At 52.9% G+C, this 14,172-nt stretch overlaps 9 protein-coding genes across 9 annotated transcripts; 5 read left to right on the forward strand and 4 right to left on the reverse strand.

The window, feature by feature from the left end:
* Positions 1-19: 19 nt before the first annotated feature.
* On the reverse strand, positions 20-1,016 carry BJX67DRAFT_360726 (putative cell cycle control protein (Cwf23)). The gene has a single exon (XM_071029801.1). The coding sequence runs from the start codon at positions 696-698 to the stop codon at positions 102-104; it is 597 nt and encodes a 198-aa protein (XP_070883718.1). The 5' UTR covers positions 699-1,016; the 3' UTR covers positions 20-101.
* Positions 1,017-2,203: 1,187 nt separating this feature from the next.
* Positions 2,204-3,471, forward strand: BJX67DRAFT_373726 (CaiB/BaiF CoA transferase family protein; the record flags this gene model as incomplete). Its single annotated transcript, XM_071031442.1, has 2 exons — positions 2,204-3,119; positions 3,158-3,471. The coding sequence occupies 2 exons, from the start codon at positions 2,204-2,206 to the stop codon at positions 3,469-3,471; spliced, it is 1,230 nt and encodes a 409-aa protein (XP_070883719.1).
* A 338-nt stretch (positions 3,472-3,809) lies between these two features.
* On the forward strand, positions 3,810-5,428 carry BJX67DRAFT_383582 (uncharacterized protein; the record flags this gene model as incomplete). The annotated part of the gene is made up of 3 exons (XM_071033485.1): positions 3,810-3,894; positions 3,952-4,293; positions 4,353-5,428. The coding sequence occupies 3 exons, from the start codon at positions 3,810-3,812 to the stop codon at positions 5,426-5,428; spliced, it is 1,503 nt and encodes a 500-aa protein (XP_070883720.1).
* Positions 5,429-5,503: 75 nt separating this feature from the next.
* On the reverse strand, positions 5,504-6,834 carry BJX67DRAFT_203076 (amidohydrolase family protein). The gene is made up of 2 exons (XM_071025487.1): positions 5,798-6,834; positions 5,504-5,740 (listed from the first exon to the last, which is right to left on the reverse strand). Exons 1-2 carry the CDS (start codon positions 6,780-6,782, stop codon positions 5,580-5,582), a joined length of 1,146 nt encoding a protein of 381 aa, XP_070883721.1. The 5' UTR covers positions 6,783-6,834; the 3' UTR covers positions 5,504-5,579.
* A 4-nt stretch (positions 6,835-6,838) lies between these two features.
* Positions 6,839-8,678, forward strand: BJX67DRAFT_360729 (isopenicillin N synthase family dioxygenase). The gene is made up of 2 exons (XM_071029802.1): positions 6,839-7,498; positions 7,580-8,678. The coding sequence occupies exons 1-2, from the start codon at positions 7,424-7,426 to the stop codon at positions 8,564-8,566; spliced, it is 1,062 nt and encodes a 353-aa protein (XP_070883722.1). The 5' UTR covers positions 6,839-7,423; the 3' UTR covers positions 8,567-8,678.
* BJX67DRAFT_360730 (SDR family oxidoreductase) lies at positions 8,679-10,138 on the reverse strand. The gene is made up of 2 exons (XM_071029803.1): positions 9,656-10,138; positions 8,679-9,590 (listed from the first exon to the last, which is right to left on the reverse strand). The coding sequence occupies exons 1-2, from the start codon at positions 9,726-9,728 to the stop codon at positions 8,749-8,751; spliced, it is 915 nt and encodes a 304-aa protein (XP_070883723.1). The 5' UTR covers positions 9,729-10,138; the 3' UTR covers positions 8,679-8,748.
* Positions 10,139-10,141: 3 nt separating this feature from the next.
* BJX67DRAFT_203388 (uncharacterized protein) lies at positions 10,142-11,297 on the forward strand. Its single transcript, XM_071025493.1, has one exon. It carries the CDS (start codon positions 10,343-10,345, stop codon positions 11,213-11,215), a length of 873 nt encoding a protein of 290 aa, XP_070883724.1. The 5' UTR covers positions 10,142-10,342; the 3' UTR covers positions 11,216-11,297.
* A 428-nt stretch (positions 11,298-11,725) lies between these two features.
* On the forward strand, positions 11,726-12,480 carry BJX67DRAFT_203390 (uncharacterized protein). The gene is made up of 2 exons (XM_071025494.1): positions 11,726-12,266; positions 12,326-12,480. The coding sequence occupies exons 1-2, from the start codon at positions 11,879-11,881 to the stop codon at positions 12,397-12,399; spliced, it is 462 nt and encodes a 153-aa protein (XP_070883725.1). The 5' UTR covers positions 11,726-11,878; the 3' UTR covers positions 12,400-12,480.
* Positions 12,481-13,711: 1,231 nt separating this feature from the next.
* Positions 13,712-14,098, reverse strand: BJX67DRAFT_383587 (uncharacterized protein; the record flags this gene model as incomplete). Its single annotated transcript, XM_071033486.1, has 1 exon — positions 13,712-14,098. A coding segment is annotated over one exon (387 nt), but the record flags the coding sequence as incomplete, so codon positions are not given.
* Positions 14,099-14,172: the final 74 nt, after the last annotated feature.

The raw sequence follows: 14,172 nt of genomic DNA on the forward strand, positions 1-14,172 counted from the left end.
ACAAACGTGTCGAACAGCAAAACTATGCATGGGTATCTTTTCAAAGCAAACATCAAAAAATCAAATCACAACAGCGGCGGATCTACAGTTTGCAGCTGCACTCAAGTCTGAGCGGCTGCCTCTGCTGCATCTGCAGCTTCGTCTTCTTTCGCCAATTGCTCCTCAAGGGCCTTTCGCTCCTTCTCGCGCTGTGCGTTCTTCAAGCGCATCAGCGTGATTTCTTCCAAGCTCGGTGTTTTTGTACCATTCGACTCGGTCGTTGTTGATTTGGTGGCCCCCGTTGCTGCTGCGGACGAGAAAGAGCCAAAAGATGGGGTTTTCCCTGATTGTCCGCCAGCTCCTGCAGACTTGAGCCCTGCGAAGCTAAATGTGGGCTTGGGAGCTGGAGCTGGAGCTGGCGCGCTTTGTTTCTTCGATGTGGGAGAAGCTGGCGTGCCGTTTGCCCCAGCCAGGTCGGGCTGCTCCCCCAGCGCCCAGAAGACAGAGTCAATCACGTTCCAGTCGCTGTGTGTCCGTGAGAGGCTCTCGCGCATGAACTTCTCGCTATCCAGCACCGCCGTATGCGCACCGACAATCGAGGCAAAGACAATCACCCCCGTCGCAACAGTCTTCTTCTCCTTCGCATCCCCAATCCGTTGCCGCCTGTCCTTGAGAACAAGGACACTCTCGATCTTCCCAAAGGGCACAAACAGCGCCATCAGCCGGTCCTTGTCTATATCCAGGCCGCGCCCTTCCCTCACCCAGCGCACCTTAACCGCCCGCTCCTGCTCAGGCACATTCGCGCCCCCCTCACGCGATCGATCAACACGCTGAGAGCTCCGATCCTGCGCCCTCTGTCTCTCCTCCTCTTCCTCACGCAGCCTTGCCTCATCCTCCTCAACTTCTTTCTTCAGCTTCTCCTCCCGCTCCCTCCTCCGCCGTCTCCCATCCTCCGCAATCCTCTCAATCTCCTTCTGCAGCCTCTCCTCTGCCTCATCATCCCCACCCGCAGTCGTAGCCCCCCACCCCCTCTTCACGCCCCTCATTCCAGCTCCAACATCACCCTTCGCCCCCTCCCGTTCCCTTCTCTCTAGATCCTCCCTCATCTTCCTCTTCGCGCTATCCAGCATCTCCACCTCCCTCTTCTTTCGCTCCCTCGCCTCCCGCGCATTATCATAAAGCTGCCGAACGGCCGAGTCAGAGAGAACATCGTTTGCGATCTGTAGCAGGTGGAACTTGTCGATGTCTGCTTGGGTTGGGTTTGTGATTTTATCCGGGTGGTATTTCAGCGCTGTGCGGCGGTAGGCGCGTCGGATTTCGGGCTCGCTTGCGCTAGGGGAGAGGTCGAGGAGGGCGTAGAAGTCGTGTGTATTGGAGGTTGCGTGGGTTTTTAAATCGTCGAGTGGCATTTTGGCGGCTGAGGTATGGTTAAAGCTTGGGTAGTAGACTAGAAGAGATTGGTGGACGAGATCAACACCCCTAGAAGGAGGTTTTGTTATAAGAGAGCGTTCTGGTGAGCTGTTCTGAGCTCTGGGGGTGTTTTTTGAAGCTTTGTAGAGTTCCTGGTTGGCGGTGGCGGAAATTTGTTTCGGGTCAGAGGAGGAGAGCAACTTACTGCAATCACTCGGAACGGAGACATCATTCTTGCAGCTTTCGTTGCATTTTCTCAAGATTTCTTTCTCTTGACAATGCCCAGTTTTGACTTCTGATCTCTCTACTTTCTTTCATTAGACTGGGAGAAACTGTTTGCTGGGCGTTTCCTGGACTATATAACTCGACCTCCGTCACACCTTATAGCGCAGGCAAATGCCGAATTGTGATGAACTTGCGATGACCATTTCCTCGACATCGTCAAGGCGATCTCTCCATCTGCGTCCTGAATCCCATAGATCCCAACCGGAGGATGCCAACATGCAGCTGGGGCCCGGGGAAGCGCCGATCCTTTGGGCTAAAAGAAGACGATGGAAAAGGCGACTCTTGGGCTACTCACTGGAAATCGAACCAGGCCCTCAGTGCACCCTTGATCACCAGCTTTTCCCGATCTTCTCGGCGGCTATGCGTGCCAAATAGCCGATAATTACCTCTTCCCAGAACTCTGAGCCCTGCTTTGAATCATGCCCACCCGCTCGGGTTACTGTACCGAGTCGGAACCCCGACTCCTATCAAACGGCCCCAGCATTGGATTACCCAAGTCTCGATCGGTCGATTCTAGGTGGAATCGAAGATGTTTGCTCGACTATCTCGTTCCCAGCCGACCATATCAAGAAATGCCCGGCATTTCTCATTATCTGGGGCGCGTCGAGAGAGCAGCAGCGGGAGCAACGGTCCCTTAATCGGCATCACGGTAGTCAGTCTCGAGCAAACGATCGCAGCTCCGTTTTGTACTCGACAACTTGCGGACCTGGGAGCACGCGTGATCAAAGTCGAAAGGCCCGGCGTCGGCGATTTTGCGCGCAGTTATGACACACGAGGCAAAGGGCTCGCCTCGCACTTCGTCTGGACAAATCGATCAAAGGAGAGCCTTGCGCTGGATGTGAAGAAACCGGCAGATCACGAGGCGTTGATGCGACTACTTAGCAAGGCAGATGTACTCGTGCAGAACCTTGCCCCCGGCGCGAGTGCTCGTTCAGGTCTGTCATTCAATGCCCTGAAGGAGTCGCATCCGCGTCTTATCGTCTGTGATATATCTGGATATGGGCAGGACGGACCATACCGGGATAAGGAGGCTTACGATCTTCTTGTTCAGAGTGAAGCGGGAATGCTCTCTGTTACAGGTACAGGAAAAGAACCTGCCAAAGTCGGAATCTCGATTGCGGACATCGCATCCGCCATGTACGCCTACAGCAATATCTTAGCAGCTCTGCTGCAGCGCTCCAAAACTGGCCGCGGGAGCCATATCGATATCTCCATGCTCGAATGCATGGCTGAATGGATGGGCTTTCCGATGTATTACGCCTATGATGGGGCACCTGGACCCGTACCCGCGGGAGCATCCCACGCCTCGATCTACCCTTATGGCCTCTTTGAAACCGGTGACGGACAATCAGTGATGCTGGGCATTCAGAACGAGAGAGAATGGGCCAACTTCTCTTCCCGGGTCCTTGCGCAGCCTAATCTCGCAACTGACGCCAGATTCTCAAGTAACTCCCTTCGCGACGAGAATCGAGACGAACTCAAGATATCATCTGCGAATCCTTCGCGGGTATCACGGCAGAAGAGGCTACACGCCGACTTGACGAGGCCGGTATTGCTAATGCGAACGTGAATGATATGCATGGAGTCTGGGAACATGCACAGCTCCGCGCTCGCAAGCGGTGGGCTGAGGTGCAGACCCCGGAAGGTCCTGTAGCATCTCTTCTTCCGCCTGGATTTACACCTTCGAGTGATGGGAGCGAAAAAGTACGCCCCCGGATGGATCCTATTCCAAATGTAGGCGAGCACAACGAGTCGATTCTTGCAGAATTGGGTATATCAACGCATGGAGATGAGTAGCTAGACGTACATCATGTGCCTTTATAGAACTAGGAGTCAACTCAGCTTGGTAAGGTTGCATGAGAGTATGGCCTTCGTCTTGGCTTTCTGGGATGGTAATCCACTACTTTCGCTCTGCAAACTGATTTTTCAGGGTGAACTTATCGAGATCACATCCTATAAGAAGGTACGCCTTCTTTTAGGGGGTCAGTCTCGAGGTCATGCCTTATGGCAGGCACGTGTCCTCGATATCCTCTTTGGGACTACACCAATTCTCTCATCCTCATCACTTTGACCTGTCGATATGCCTCCATGACTGAGGCTATCAGCTCATCAATCGGCCATCTTGATCGACGGCTATGGAGTGTATTGCGTTACCTCCCGAACAACTGGCCCTTGCACTGGCTATTGTCAAGGCCAAACCAGTAGGTTTGGACATCAAAGGTGCTTAGTCCTATTGCACATGTCTTTGAATAGAACTAGAGCTAATTGGACACATAGAGTATATATTACAGACACGGGAATTCATCAAAGCTTCAAAAAATGCAGACGTATTTCAAACTCCAGAGAAGTTCTTCGACAGCGTAGGTTTCTGGAAGCGGGCGTACGAGAAATCTGAGGCGGAACAGGGCAAGTTACTGGATAAAATATACGAACTTGAAGAACGCAATGAGGCACTTATAGCTCGAGTACGATCTCGAGAAGACGCCTCTTTGGGGACGGCAGTGCAGTCGGCGTCCGAGTCCAAGGCTACCAGAAAGCGGGCCAAGACAGAGTTATGTTCTGCAATGGACATATCCGCTACAGCTACAGATATTCCGGCCTTGGATAATCCTGGTGATTGTACGTTGTTCTTCCGCCATAGGCCACTTCTCTACTAATTCTTTCCATCTCGTGATCAGCTAGGGCCCCCTTCATGCGACAGATTTATGTCCTTCGGAAGGCGCTACAAAAACGATGGGACTGCAGGAACATCGCACAAGCAGCTGTCAACCTGTGTGAAAGGTCTGCCAACGAGATTAAGAGCGCACTTCCCCAGCAATCGTCGGGTCAAACTAGAGCCAAACCCAGAGGGCCAGCCCTATCGCGAGCACAATTGTCTCACCTTGAATTAACTTTATATGGTGTCGAATCTGCCATGAGCCTTCTCCTTCAGGCGCTCAAGAAGCTTACGGTCCCCGAGCCCCAGGGGTCGGAGGCGGGCTTACTCACGATTCATATCGTTCGCTTATATGAGACTACCATGAATGTTCTGGAACAGTACTGCAAGATATGGGCACATACAAGGCTCAGCCAGAGCTCAAGATCTTCGCAAAAACTTACTACCAGGTCAGCGCGGGCCAAAGCCCGAGTCGAGCCGGAAGTGCAATCAGAGGCAGAGAAAGAAGGAGCCATGCAGTTGGCTTCCTTCCTGAACCGAATGCTTACGTCCCTCGGCCCAGATCATTTGGAACAGCGCAACCTCATGGAAGGGTTTCTCTGTGTTCTTCTTACTCGAGTTGGGAAGCTTCTCTCCGTATTCGCCTTTCAAGATCTAGAACTGCGGCCTGATCTTCGAACAGAGCCGAGCAAACTACCACTTCCCCCTGGCCTAGTTGGAATGCAACTGGATGACGAGTCACTCGAGGCCGCGCGAACGGAGGCCAAGCATGTGATTTGGCTTCTGGAAAGGTCCTTGGGCGCTCTCAGCATCTGTTCATCTGTGCCAGATCCAGGAGCACCCGGAGATCATCTGTCTCGCACACCGTTCATCTCTGGTGTGAAGGCAAAGCTACAAAGCACTCTCGCTAGAGCGGTGTTTGGTGACGAAGTTGACTACGGACCGTCTTTCGAGCGACCTTCCCTGCCTAAAGACATAGAAATAGACAAGGTTCTTGGGAGTCATGAAATCCCCGAATTGTCGGCGCCTGAGTGGTATATACAAGAGGTCTGGCGGCTTATAGGGTGGGAAGTGCTGATGGAGGGAAGGCTTTCGTGATATTGAGTTTCAGTTGGTGTCTCAAGCAGGGAAGCTGCCTTTTGTTCTGAGAAGGCTATATCTATATACATGCAAGGTTGTTTGAGAGATTTCTTTGCTATTTTCCTTTTCTTGATTTTCAGTTGCTTCATCAGCTAGATCAAATGGCTTGCTACTTGAGATTCAGAATGCGAGCAGCATTACCGCCTAGAACATCTGCCACAGTATCTGAACTCGACTCGAACGTAGCATTGATCGCTTTGTAGTTAGTCGTTACGCTGGGCCAGTCGCCATCTTTACCATCCAACGGGGGGAAGAACGGGTGATCGGTCCCTATATCTCGGTCAGCACGTTCGAGTCTAATACTGAATAGTAGTAAACGGGATATACCGAAAAGAAGCCGATCAGAGCCTGACGCCGCAAGCGCCGCCTCCAATCCAGGCTTGCCATAGACCACCGCATCGAGGTAGATATTCGTCTTGAGCACATCCCACACGCTCCTCCGCGGACCCTGGACGTCACCTCCCGCAGCAACAAACTTCCGCTCATGCAATATGCAGCTCTCAATCCGACCAGCCAGGAACGGAAGCGTGCCTCCCGAATGCGCGAGGAGAATTTTCAGCCCCGGGAACCGGTCAAACACACCGGAGAGCAGCATCCGCGTCACCGCGATCGTGGTCTCAAGTGGGAACCCCAATGCCAGCGGGAGAACGTGGCCGTAGCGGCTTGTTGCGTCGGGACCGCCGAAGGCCTCATCGGGGAGTCCGTAATGCGGGTGCAAGAATAGTAACGTATCGGTCTCCTGTAGGGCACCCCAAACGGGGTCCAGAGCCGCATCATCTAATCCCTTCCCCAACCCGGAGGTCCCCATAATCACACCACGTAGATTGGGGAGCGTCTTCAGCCGCTTGATCTCGTTCACGACCACCGCGGGATCAGGCGCACTAAGCGGTAGCGCGCCCATCGCGAATAGGGTCTCTTTCTGATCGATTGGACGTGTGTTCTCCGGATCAGCGTCCTTATTAACTTTCGCACAGGTAGCTTCGAGATCATCGTTTATCCTCTCCGCCCAGATCTGGGCTTCGCCGGGCTCGATGAAGTCCAGCCACGGATTCGCAAGGGAAATCACGCTGATGTTGATTCCGTGCTGGCGCATGAAAGCCAGCTTGACGCTTATATCCCAGTAGGAGGAGTCCACTGGGCGGCCGCGCTGATCGGGTGGGATGGAGGGGTCATCGTCTGAGGAGAGGATGATCAGTCGGGGGTCTGCATTATTGGATGGATCGTGGACGTAGGGGACTGTTTTGCGTGCCCGCAGCATTTGCATGTATGCTGGGGGGTAGACGTGGGTGTGGATGTCGACGATGAGGGGCATGTTGAAGTTCTTGTATTAGTTGAGAATGTGTCGAAGCTGAGAAAATGAAAGAGGAAAAAGTTAGAGGGGGGAAGCATGCAAAGGCAGGTTGCGGGGTGTCGTTTCTGCTGCTATCTATGCATCGTGAGATAAGGCAGCAAGGCCACTACTTGTTCGTGAAGTATCTTGGTAGGATCGCACGAATGGCTGAGCGGGGGAGCTCTGAGTATGTATGATGAGGACTGATGCGTCTATATCCCATTGTCCTTCAAGAACAGGAGCTGGTGTCGCATACAAGCAATATCTCCTCTTTACAGCATCTTGTTCCACGATCACCCAGGCCTGGCCTTGAGCGGGGCCTTAATCAGAGATAACGTATCTTTCCCCCACCTCACTCGACTTGTCTTTCATCTCTCTTCCCCGCGATTGTCTGGCTCTGAGGGACTCGAGATGCGTGCGATTCCCGTTCCTGCGCCTGCAGGTCATGATATAACTGGAGTCGATTGACTCTCCCGCCCCTCCTCCTCTCCCTTACCTCGATCCCATCCCACCCACCTCCTTACCCTTGTCGATTTCATCCTCTTACTTTCATTTTATGATAATTGAGGGCTACTATCTCCTATCTCTCTTCGATTGCCTAATTTATTGTTCCAGTTGTCGCCATGGAAGGGAATCTACCCCTCCAAGCATGCCACCCGGTGACGGAGACCGTCTCAAAGGATGGTCTCGTCATTCCTGTCAGTCTTTCTTGTCTTCAGTCGCCTTCCATTTTGCCTAGATGCATGTGAACGGAATGAGGAATCTAATCCATCGGATAGATCATCGACTTTGCGCCCTTCTTACATGGCACCCCCGCCGACAAGCATGCAGTTGCGATGTCCATCGTGGAGGCGTTCAAAACATCCGGTTTCCTCTACCTCAAAGCGCACGGCATTCCGCCCTCCGTAATCCACCGAGTATTCAGGTCTTCTGCACGCTTCTTCGCCCGACCCCAAGAGCAGAAGGATAGCTTGGGCTGGACGACCCCGCAGGCGAACCGTGGTTACGTTAGGACGGGACGAGAGAAGCTCAGTACGGTTGACGATCTCTCCGACCCCGCTGCCCGGCGCGCGATTCCCGATATGAAAGAAAGCATGGAGATTGGCCGGGAAGGTGTAGAGGGCCTTCCTAACCGCTGGCCTGATGCCCTAGATAACGAGGGTAAGGAATTCAAGGTGGAAATGCAGTCATTCTTCACTACGTGCAAGGAATTGCATATTAAAGTGATGCAGGCCATTGCGTTGGGCATGAATCTGCCTGTGCATTTCTTTGATGAGTATGTAAATCAGGGAGATAATAATCTTCGGCTGCTGCATTATCCGGCTGTGCATAAGGATTTGTTTGAGAGGAATCCAGGGCAGGTTCGTGCAGCCGAACATAGCGACTATGGCTCGATTACACTGCTCTTTCAGGATAGTCGGGGTGGGCTCCAGGCGCGGAGCCCGGAGGGAACGTTTGTTGACGTGACACCGTTCCCAGATACGGTTGTCGTCAATGCCGGTGATCTGCTGGCGCGGTGGTCGAACGATACTATCAAAAGCACGCGCCATCGTGTTGTTGAGCCTCCGAAAGTGTATGGCGAGGATGGCGGCTCTGATGTGTATCCGGACCGGTACAGCATTGCGTACTTCTGCAACCCTAACATGGATAAGTTTATCGAGGCCATCCCTGGCACTTATGGCGAAGGCGAGGATATCAGCAAGGCCAAGTATCCAGGGATTAGAGCGGGGGATTACTTGGTGCAGCGACTCTCAGCAACGTACTAGTTGCTCGCTCTACCCATTCGAGCGCACATATCTTCCGACTATATCTATCTCGACCTCTCCCTAGCGGTTCTTTGGCATCCAGCGTTCATTGTATCTTACCCAAGATGTATGATCTATCACGATGATGTTCACATATCTATCCGACATATTCTATATCTTGATATCCCTCTTGGCTTCATAATCTAGTAAGTAGACTGCAAAACGCTCAACCTTCCTCCATCCGTCACTGTGATATTCCCATTGAGGTAGCCCCCCGAAGCCCCGGCCATCCAAAGCACCAACCCTGCGATATCCTCCTCAGCCCCAGCCCTCGTCATCGGGATCTTGGTCGTAGGGAATGACCCATCCGAGATCCCCAAATCATCAGCCGAGAAGCTATCACCCACCGTCATCTCGGAGTAATACAGCCCCGGCGCAATCCCGTTGACCCTAATATTGTAATCGAGCAAACTGGTCGCCAGAGACTTCACCAAGTGATTCACCGCGGCTTTGGACATATTATACGCAAAGCTCAACGGGACCCGGCGCGAGAAACCAGCTATACTAGAGGTGATGATAATCTGTGAAAGCGGCGGCGCGAGCTTATTCTTCACTGGCGCAGGGCGCCGCTTATTCGCGGCATCCAGCAGCGGCAAAAACGCGATAGCTGTATAATAAGCGCCTGTTGTATTAACCTCGAAGACACGCGAGAAGTCCGCCATCGGGATGGACCAGAGGTAATCCTTCAGCTCGGAGGCCGACGGGTTCGACCCGTCGGCCTTTGGGACGATCCTCGCGGGAGGACCGAGAACACCGGAGTTGGCAATTAGGAGGTTGACGTGCTCTGTCTGGGAGGCTATGATGTTGTATGCGTTTTGCAGAGAGTCCTGGGAGGCTACGTCGCCGGGGACGGGGATGATGGTGGATGCGGTATCCCTGGGGGCGAGGGAGACGGTCTCGCGGAGGGCGTCTTCGCGCCGGCCGATGATGAAGACCTTGGAAGCGCCGTTTGCAGCGAGGGCTAGGGCCATCGTACGGCCGAGGCCTGGATGTCGTTAGACGGTGCGTGGTGTATAAGTTAGCTCAAGCAGTGTGGGGGAGGTGGCGTACCGCTTCCGCCGCCCGTGATGACGGCGACGAGGTCCTTGATGTTATACAAGTTTGAAACTTGGAGGTGGGACATGATGGATGTCTTTGGATGAGTGCAAGGGTATGGAACGGAGAAAAGTTGATTGAGAGTGGGCGACCCGAGTTATATACTCGTTTCACGCGGGGTAATGGCATCATCTCATGGCCGGCCACGATGAAGCATTCTTCGGAACTCTGCATGCCTCTCCACCGTCACACTGTACCACGGGGAAATTGCGGCCGATACCGTGAAAGGATAGCTGCATGGCCCAAGGATTTCTATTTAGAGTACATCGTCGTTGATACCTAGGTAATTGGTTGAATTGACGGCGGTTTGCGCTCTCGTGGAGATGTCCTCAAGTCGCAGCAACGTCCTTTGGGGGCTTTAGTCTGAATCTGCAATTCTCGTTACAGCAGAGAGCCTCTCATCTTTCTGCGTTGTCAAATTAAGATTGGGACATCCAGAACCTCCGCTGATGGAGAATTGATTCTGCAGGACGCCTGAACTTGTCTCCTGTCGCGCTTAACGCCGCTTATGTCCGGCTGTGTTTTTCAACTTCGATCTCTCTGGTTCTCATCCTCCGCTTCAACCCCATCAACGACTCTCTCCATCAAGCTTTAACCGCCAAATATACCTTTTGTGAAACGGACTCTCCCAGAGCTTTCGGCATGGAAGCGCCGCGGAATCGAAAACAGCGACGAGCAGCTGCCGCATCAAAAGCAGACTCCTTCGATCCCTCCACTATCCCCCTTGCCCATCCTCCGCAAATCGAGCCTTCGAAAAGTCGGCCCAATGGGAGGACACTAGTGGATATAATCGCAGAAAAGCAGGGCGAGCTGGGAGATACAGCGGGCTCTTCGGGGAAAATCAAGAGCCTCGAGACCAAATATGTGACTATTGACCCCAGCACGGGCAAGATTTCTCCCCTTGACGGGTCGGACCTTGGGGACGATGGTGGTCGTGTCCCACCGGAAGAGATAGGAAGCTCAGAAGGAGCTGAGGTAAATGAGGTAGATGCCGGGTGTGATGAACCTATACCTCCTGTTGTTGACACCTTGTTGCTCTCCCTACCCCTGACGGTCTTGCATCTGACATTGGGCTACCTGGCAGCTCATCAGTACGCACAGAGCATTGAGTTGGACGTACTCTTTCGCAATTCAGGGTTTGTCGCCTTTCCGATGCTGACCCTGCTCATTCATCTTGCCCATGGGCATATCGTCTCTTTAAACATGGGAACGACCCCTGAGTCACTATCGTTGTTCCCTTGGCATCCAGACAAGTTATCAATCTCGTTTCTGCGCAAGCTGCTCTTCCCGCCGTCATTGAAGACAATGGTCTTTCTTCCGGGTGCGATCTTCCTCGGGAGCAAACTCATGGCCATGACCAACGAGGACATGTATTATGCTGTCATGAAGTATGCACCTGCCATTGGCACTTTATGGGTATGGTGTATCCTAGAGATACCTGTGGGTGCTGCCATCCTTGGAGCACTGGGCCCGATGGCATGGGGTGTATGGTGGAAAGGCTATGGTATACTCTGAGGCTGAACTCCTTGAGCATTTGGCGTACTTGCAGCAGGTGTTCAAGTTGGACTGCTTGGGGATGCCTCTCGGCATCATGTCTTGCTTACATGAACATCTAAAACAAGATTTTCTACCTCTGCCGAAGCCCGCGCGGACGACATGCCAAAATCATCTCTCTGGAGATGCTCTTTGGTCTCATTCTTACTACGAGTCGAGGAATCTCTCCGCTACACCAATTGAATGTAGTGCACCACGACACCACGCGGGATCTCGAGAGTACCCCCAGTGGTTTTTGCGTCACTGATCGGGTCTTCTTTGACCTTCCTAAACTTCAATACCTCTCGACGAACGACATCGCGGCCAGCGAGTGGTGAGATGTGCGCACATGCATGAACCGTGGAGTATTTGCCAAGGACCATTCTCCAAGATGTTTCTTGCCAACCTTTGGATTCTGGTGACCTATTTGGTCAACATGCAGCACATGCTTTCCTCCAACTTATGTGGGAAGTTCCGTTGGCCCTCGCATTCGCTTCCTGGAGAGGATGGGATCCTTGGCGAGATACTGCTCTCCAATGGTGCTGATTCAGTGAATTTGATCCCCATGGTTGTGGTTGTTAGCCGGAGCTCGCACGCCATCGCCAATTGAGGTTTACTGGGTGTCTTTGGAGACTAACTCCTGCCATGTGTGTCTCCCAAATAAGAAACTCAGTCTCCTCTGGGTCTCATTACCACGCGGGAAGACCATTCTTGGTAATCGCTCGGCATCCCCAACGGAAACGACGACCAACCACTTTGCTATCTGTTAGAGTTGTCGATCGTGAATTCAAAGGCGCATCTCCACGTCACACCGCGGACACCAGTTCCCGCACAGTGGAAGCTGCGGCCCGTCCACTTCAAGGCAGCCGGAAGAGCCCCGTTCTCAACGATAGTCGCGACTGCGTCGCTCCTGTGACCAGCTCATCATCGTTCGACCTCGGTAATGTCAGGTTCTTGGCGCTCAGTTTTCGTCGACATTCTTGGAAAGAGTCGCCTTGGATTCTCAACGTTGATGTGGCCTCGCGCTCCCAAAGTTCAGAACCCCGTCGATCAATCCTGATCCAGATCTTGCTTATCGCTGATGGATGACAGTTGACGATGCGTCACTTTCGATGAGGAAGTGGAAGACGATGAAAGGCACAGTGGTACTTCTGAATGGGGATTGATTAACAAGCACAACATCTGAATGTGGCTTGCGCTGCCCCTCCATCTCACACTCTCAGTCAATTCACTTTTGACAAGCGCAGTGGAGAAAATCCTCCAACTGAGCTGGGTCCCCAACATCAGATCCCAAGCGCCGATCCTGCTATTTGCACTAAAAGTTAGGTCAGTTTAGTCTGCCTGCCAGCCACAATCCACCCAGGCAAGAAAGAAGTCTGCAACCTTCTCGCGCGCATGAACGCGAAGGATAAGTAAACGAGACAAATAAATGAGGATTGATCTTAGACCGGAACCGGCTTATCTGCCGGTTCTCTCGGGGTACTTTTGGACACATCTCATCTCAACGTTCTTGCGCTTCCGTGGGATTGGGCTTGGGCTTGGGCTGGGTGGCTTGTGAGTGGAGCAGAGTCTTCCTTCACAGTCTCAGGCGCAAAAATCGCTCGGTTTCGGAGTTCGTTCATGCGAACTGATGCTTTTTCAAAAAAGTGAAGGTCGAAAAGACCCGATTACCAGCATTTGAGCCACTGCGGAAGTCTAGGCCGATTGCTTTTTTCTCCTGGTGTCTTGAGTGGCCCTCCCGGAACGGGGGCTTTGAATTGCATCCGACTTCCCAATAATCACAAAATTCGATACCCAAGGTGGACGTTTCACTCAGTCTCTGAGAATCCGATGCGAGCTTTCTTCGAGGGTGTGGATGGATGCGATCCACTTCAGAAGAAGGACGATGCGTCCAGCTATGCAATGCAAGGGAAATCACGACACAACATAAATCTTATTCCAAGTGTGAATCAAACCTTCTTCGCCGAGATCCAAGAATCTCCGCGTGACTTGATACTTGGGTCTTCCCTGTTCACCGTGCAGGAAGGCCCCTGCTAGTCTTGTGGACAATCCCGATCGTACGGAAGTCGTCAATTTGGTGGAGAGCTGCAGCTTTGTTTTTTCTCTTCGGGTCTTGAGTCTCGACTCCGTTTGGTTTCCGACGAGCGCAATCGAAAGAAATTACGGAAAGACAGCTGAGCTTCAAGCCAGGACTCGCGCGAAAGAGCAAATGAAAAGCACAATCCTCACTGCAATTTCGTAACATCATAAATGGGTCACTGACATGCTCCCGAAACCAGGCTAAACAACGCCGAAAAAAGTAGAACCCCAAGGAACACAGAACATGCGCCGCGCATCCCCGCCCTCACATTCAAATCACAGTCAAATCAAAGCCAAAGTCAAAATCAAATAATCAGACCCGAAAGCGACGCAAATCCGATCCGCCCTGCGAAGTTGAAAATGAGCGCCGTATCTGGGAGGACCAAGTTCAGACCGTGTTCAGACCGTGATCCTCCCTCCATGCATGATCCCCACGGATTGCATGGTCGCGCCCCGAAACCGCGTAAGCAATGAAGAGACGATCTCCCGGTACGTGTTCATCTGCTTGAGCTTGAACCGCTGGATCTTCCCGCTCGCTGTGCGCGGGATTTCCTCGACAAAAATGATCCCACCGTCGAGGGCCTTGTAGGAGGCTAATTGGCGGCGACAGAAGAGGTAGACCTCCTCCGAGGTGAGGCGGGTCCCGGAGAAGGTTTTTGAGCGGACGACGAAGGCGCGGGGGACTTCGGTGCTGCCGTCTTTGGAGGCTACACCTGTTACGGCAGCGTCTTCGATGCCGGGGTGTTTTAGGAGGACGGATTCGAGCTCTGCAGGGGCAACTTGCCAGCTGTTGTTCTGTTAGAATCGCGGTTTCGATGGAGAGAAACGGAAGGAAGGCGGGGCGGGCCGGAGAAGGGGGG

This window comes from Aspergillus lucknowensis (genome assembly GCF_044049455.1).
Source record: "Aspergillus lucknowensis strain CBS 449.75 chromosome Unknown BJX67scaffold_38, whole genome shotgun sequence".
In the NCBI taxonomy this organism is placed as follows: domain Eukaryota; kingdom Fungi; phylum Ascomycota; class Eurotiomycetes; order Eurotiales; family Aspergillaceae; genus Aspergillus; species Aspergillus lucknowensis.

What these genes read in the sequence shown, in the direction of transcription:
- BJX67DRAFT_360726 (XM_071029801.1), bottom strand. Translation starts at nt 698, where the DNA reads ATGGCGCTGTTTGTGCCCTTTGGGAAGATCGAGAGTGTCCTTGTTCTC.
- BJX67DRAFT_203076 (XM_071025487.1), bottom strand. Translation starts at nt 6,782, where the DNA reads ATGCCCCTCATCGTCGACATCCACACCCACGTCTACCCCCCAGCATAC. An exon ending in CTCTGATCGGCTTCTTTTCG is followed by an intron (nt 5,741 to 5,797) that starts GTATATCCCGTT and finishes ACCGAGATATAG; the next exon opens with GGACCGATCACCCGTTCTTC.
- BJX67DRAFT_360729 (XM_071029802.1), top strand. Translation starts at nt 7,424, where the DNA reads ATGGAAGGGAATCTACCCCTCCAAGCATGCCACCCGGTGACGGAGACC. An exon ending in AGGATGGTCTCGTCATTCCT is followed by an intron (nt 7,499 to 7,579) that starts GTCAGTCTTTCT and finishes TCCATCGGATAG; the next exon opens with ATCATCGACTTTGCGCCCTT.
- BJX67DRAFT_360730 (XM_071029803.1), bottom strand. Translation starts at nt 9,728, where the DNA reads ATGTCCCACCTCCAAGTTTCAAACTTGTATAACATCAAGGACCTCGTC. An exon ending in CATCACGGGCGGCGGAAGCG is followed by an intron (nt 9,591 to 9,655) that starts GTACGCCACCTC and finishes AACGACATCCAG; the next exon opens with GCCTCGGCCGTACGATGGCC.
- BJX67DRAFT_203388 (XM_071025493.1), top strand. Translation starts at nt 10,343, where the DNA reads ATGGAAGCGCCGCGGAATCGAAAACAGCGACGAGCAGCTGCCGCATCA.
- BJX67DRAFT_203390 (XM_071025494.1), top strand. Translation starts at nt 11,879, where the DNA reads ATGTGTGTCTCCCAAATAAGAAACTCAGTCTCCTCTGGGTCTCATTAC. An exon ending in TGTGGCCTCGCGCTCCCAAA is followed by an intron (nt 12,267 to 12,325) that starts GTTCAGAACCCC and finishes GATGGATGACAG; the next exon opens with TTGACGATGCGTCACTTTCG.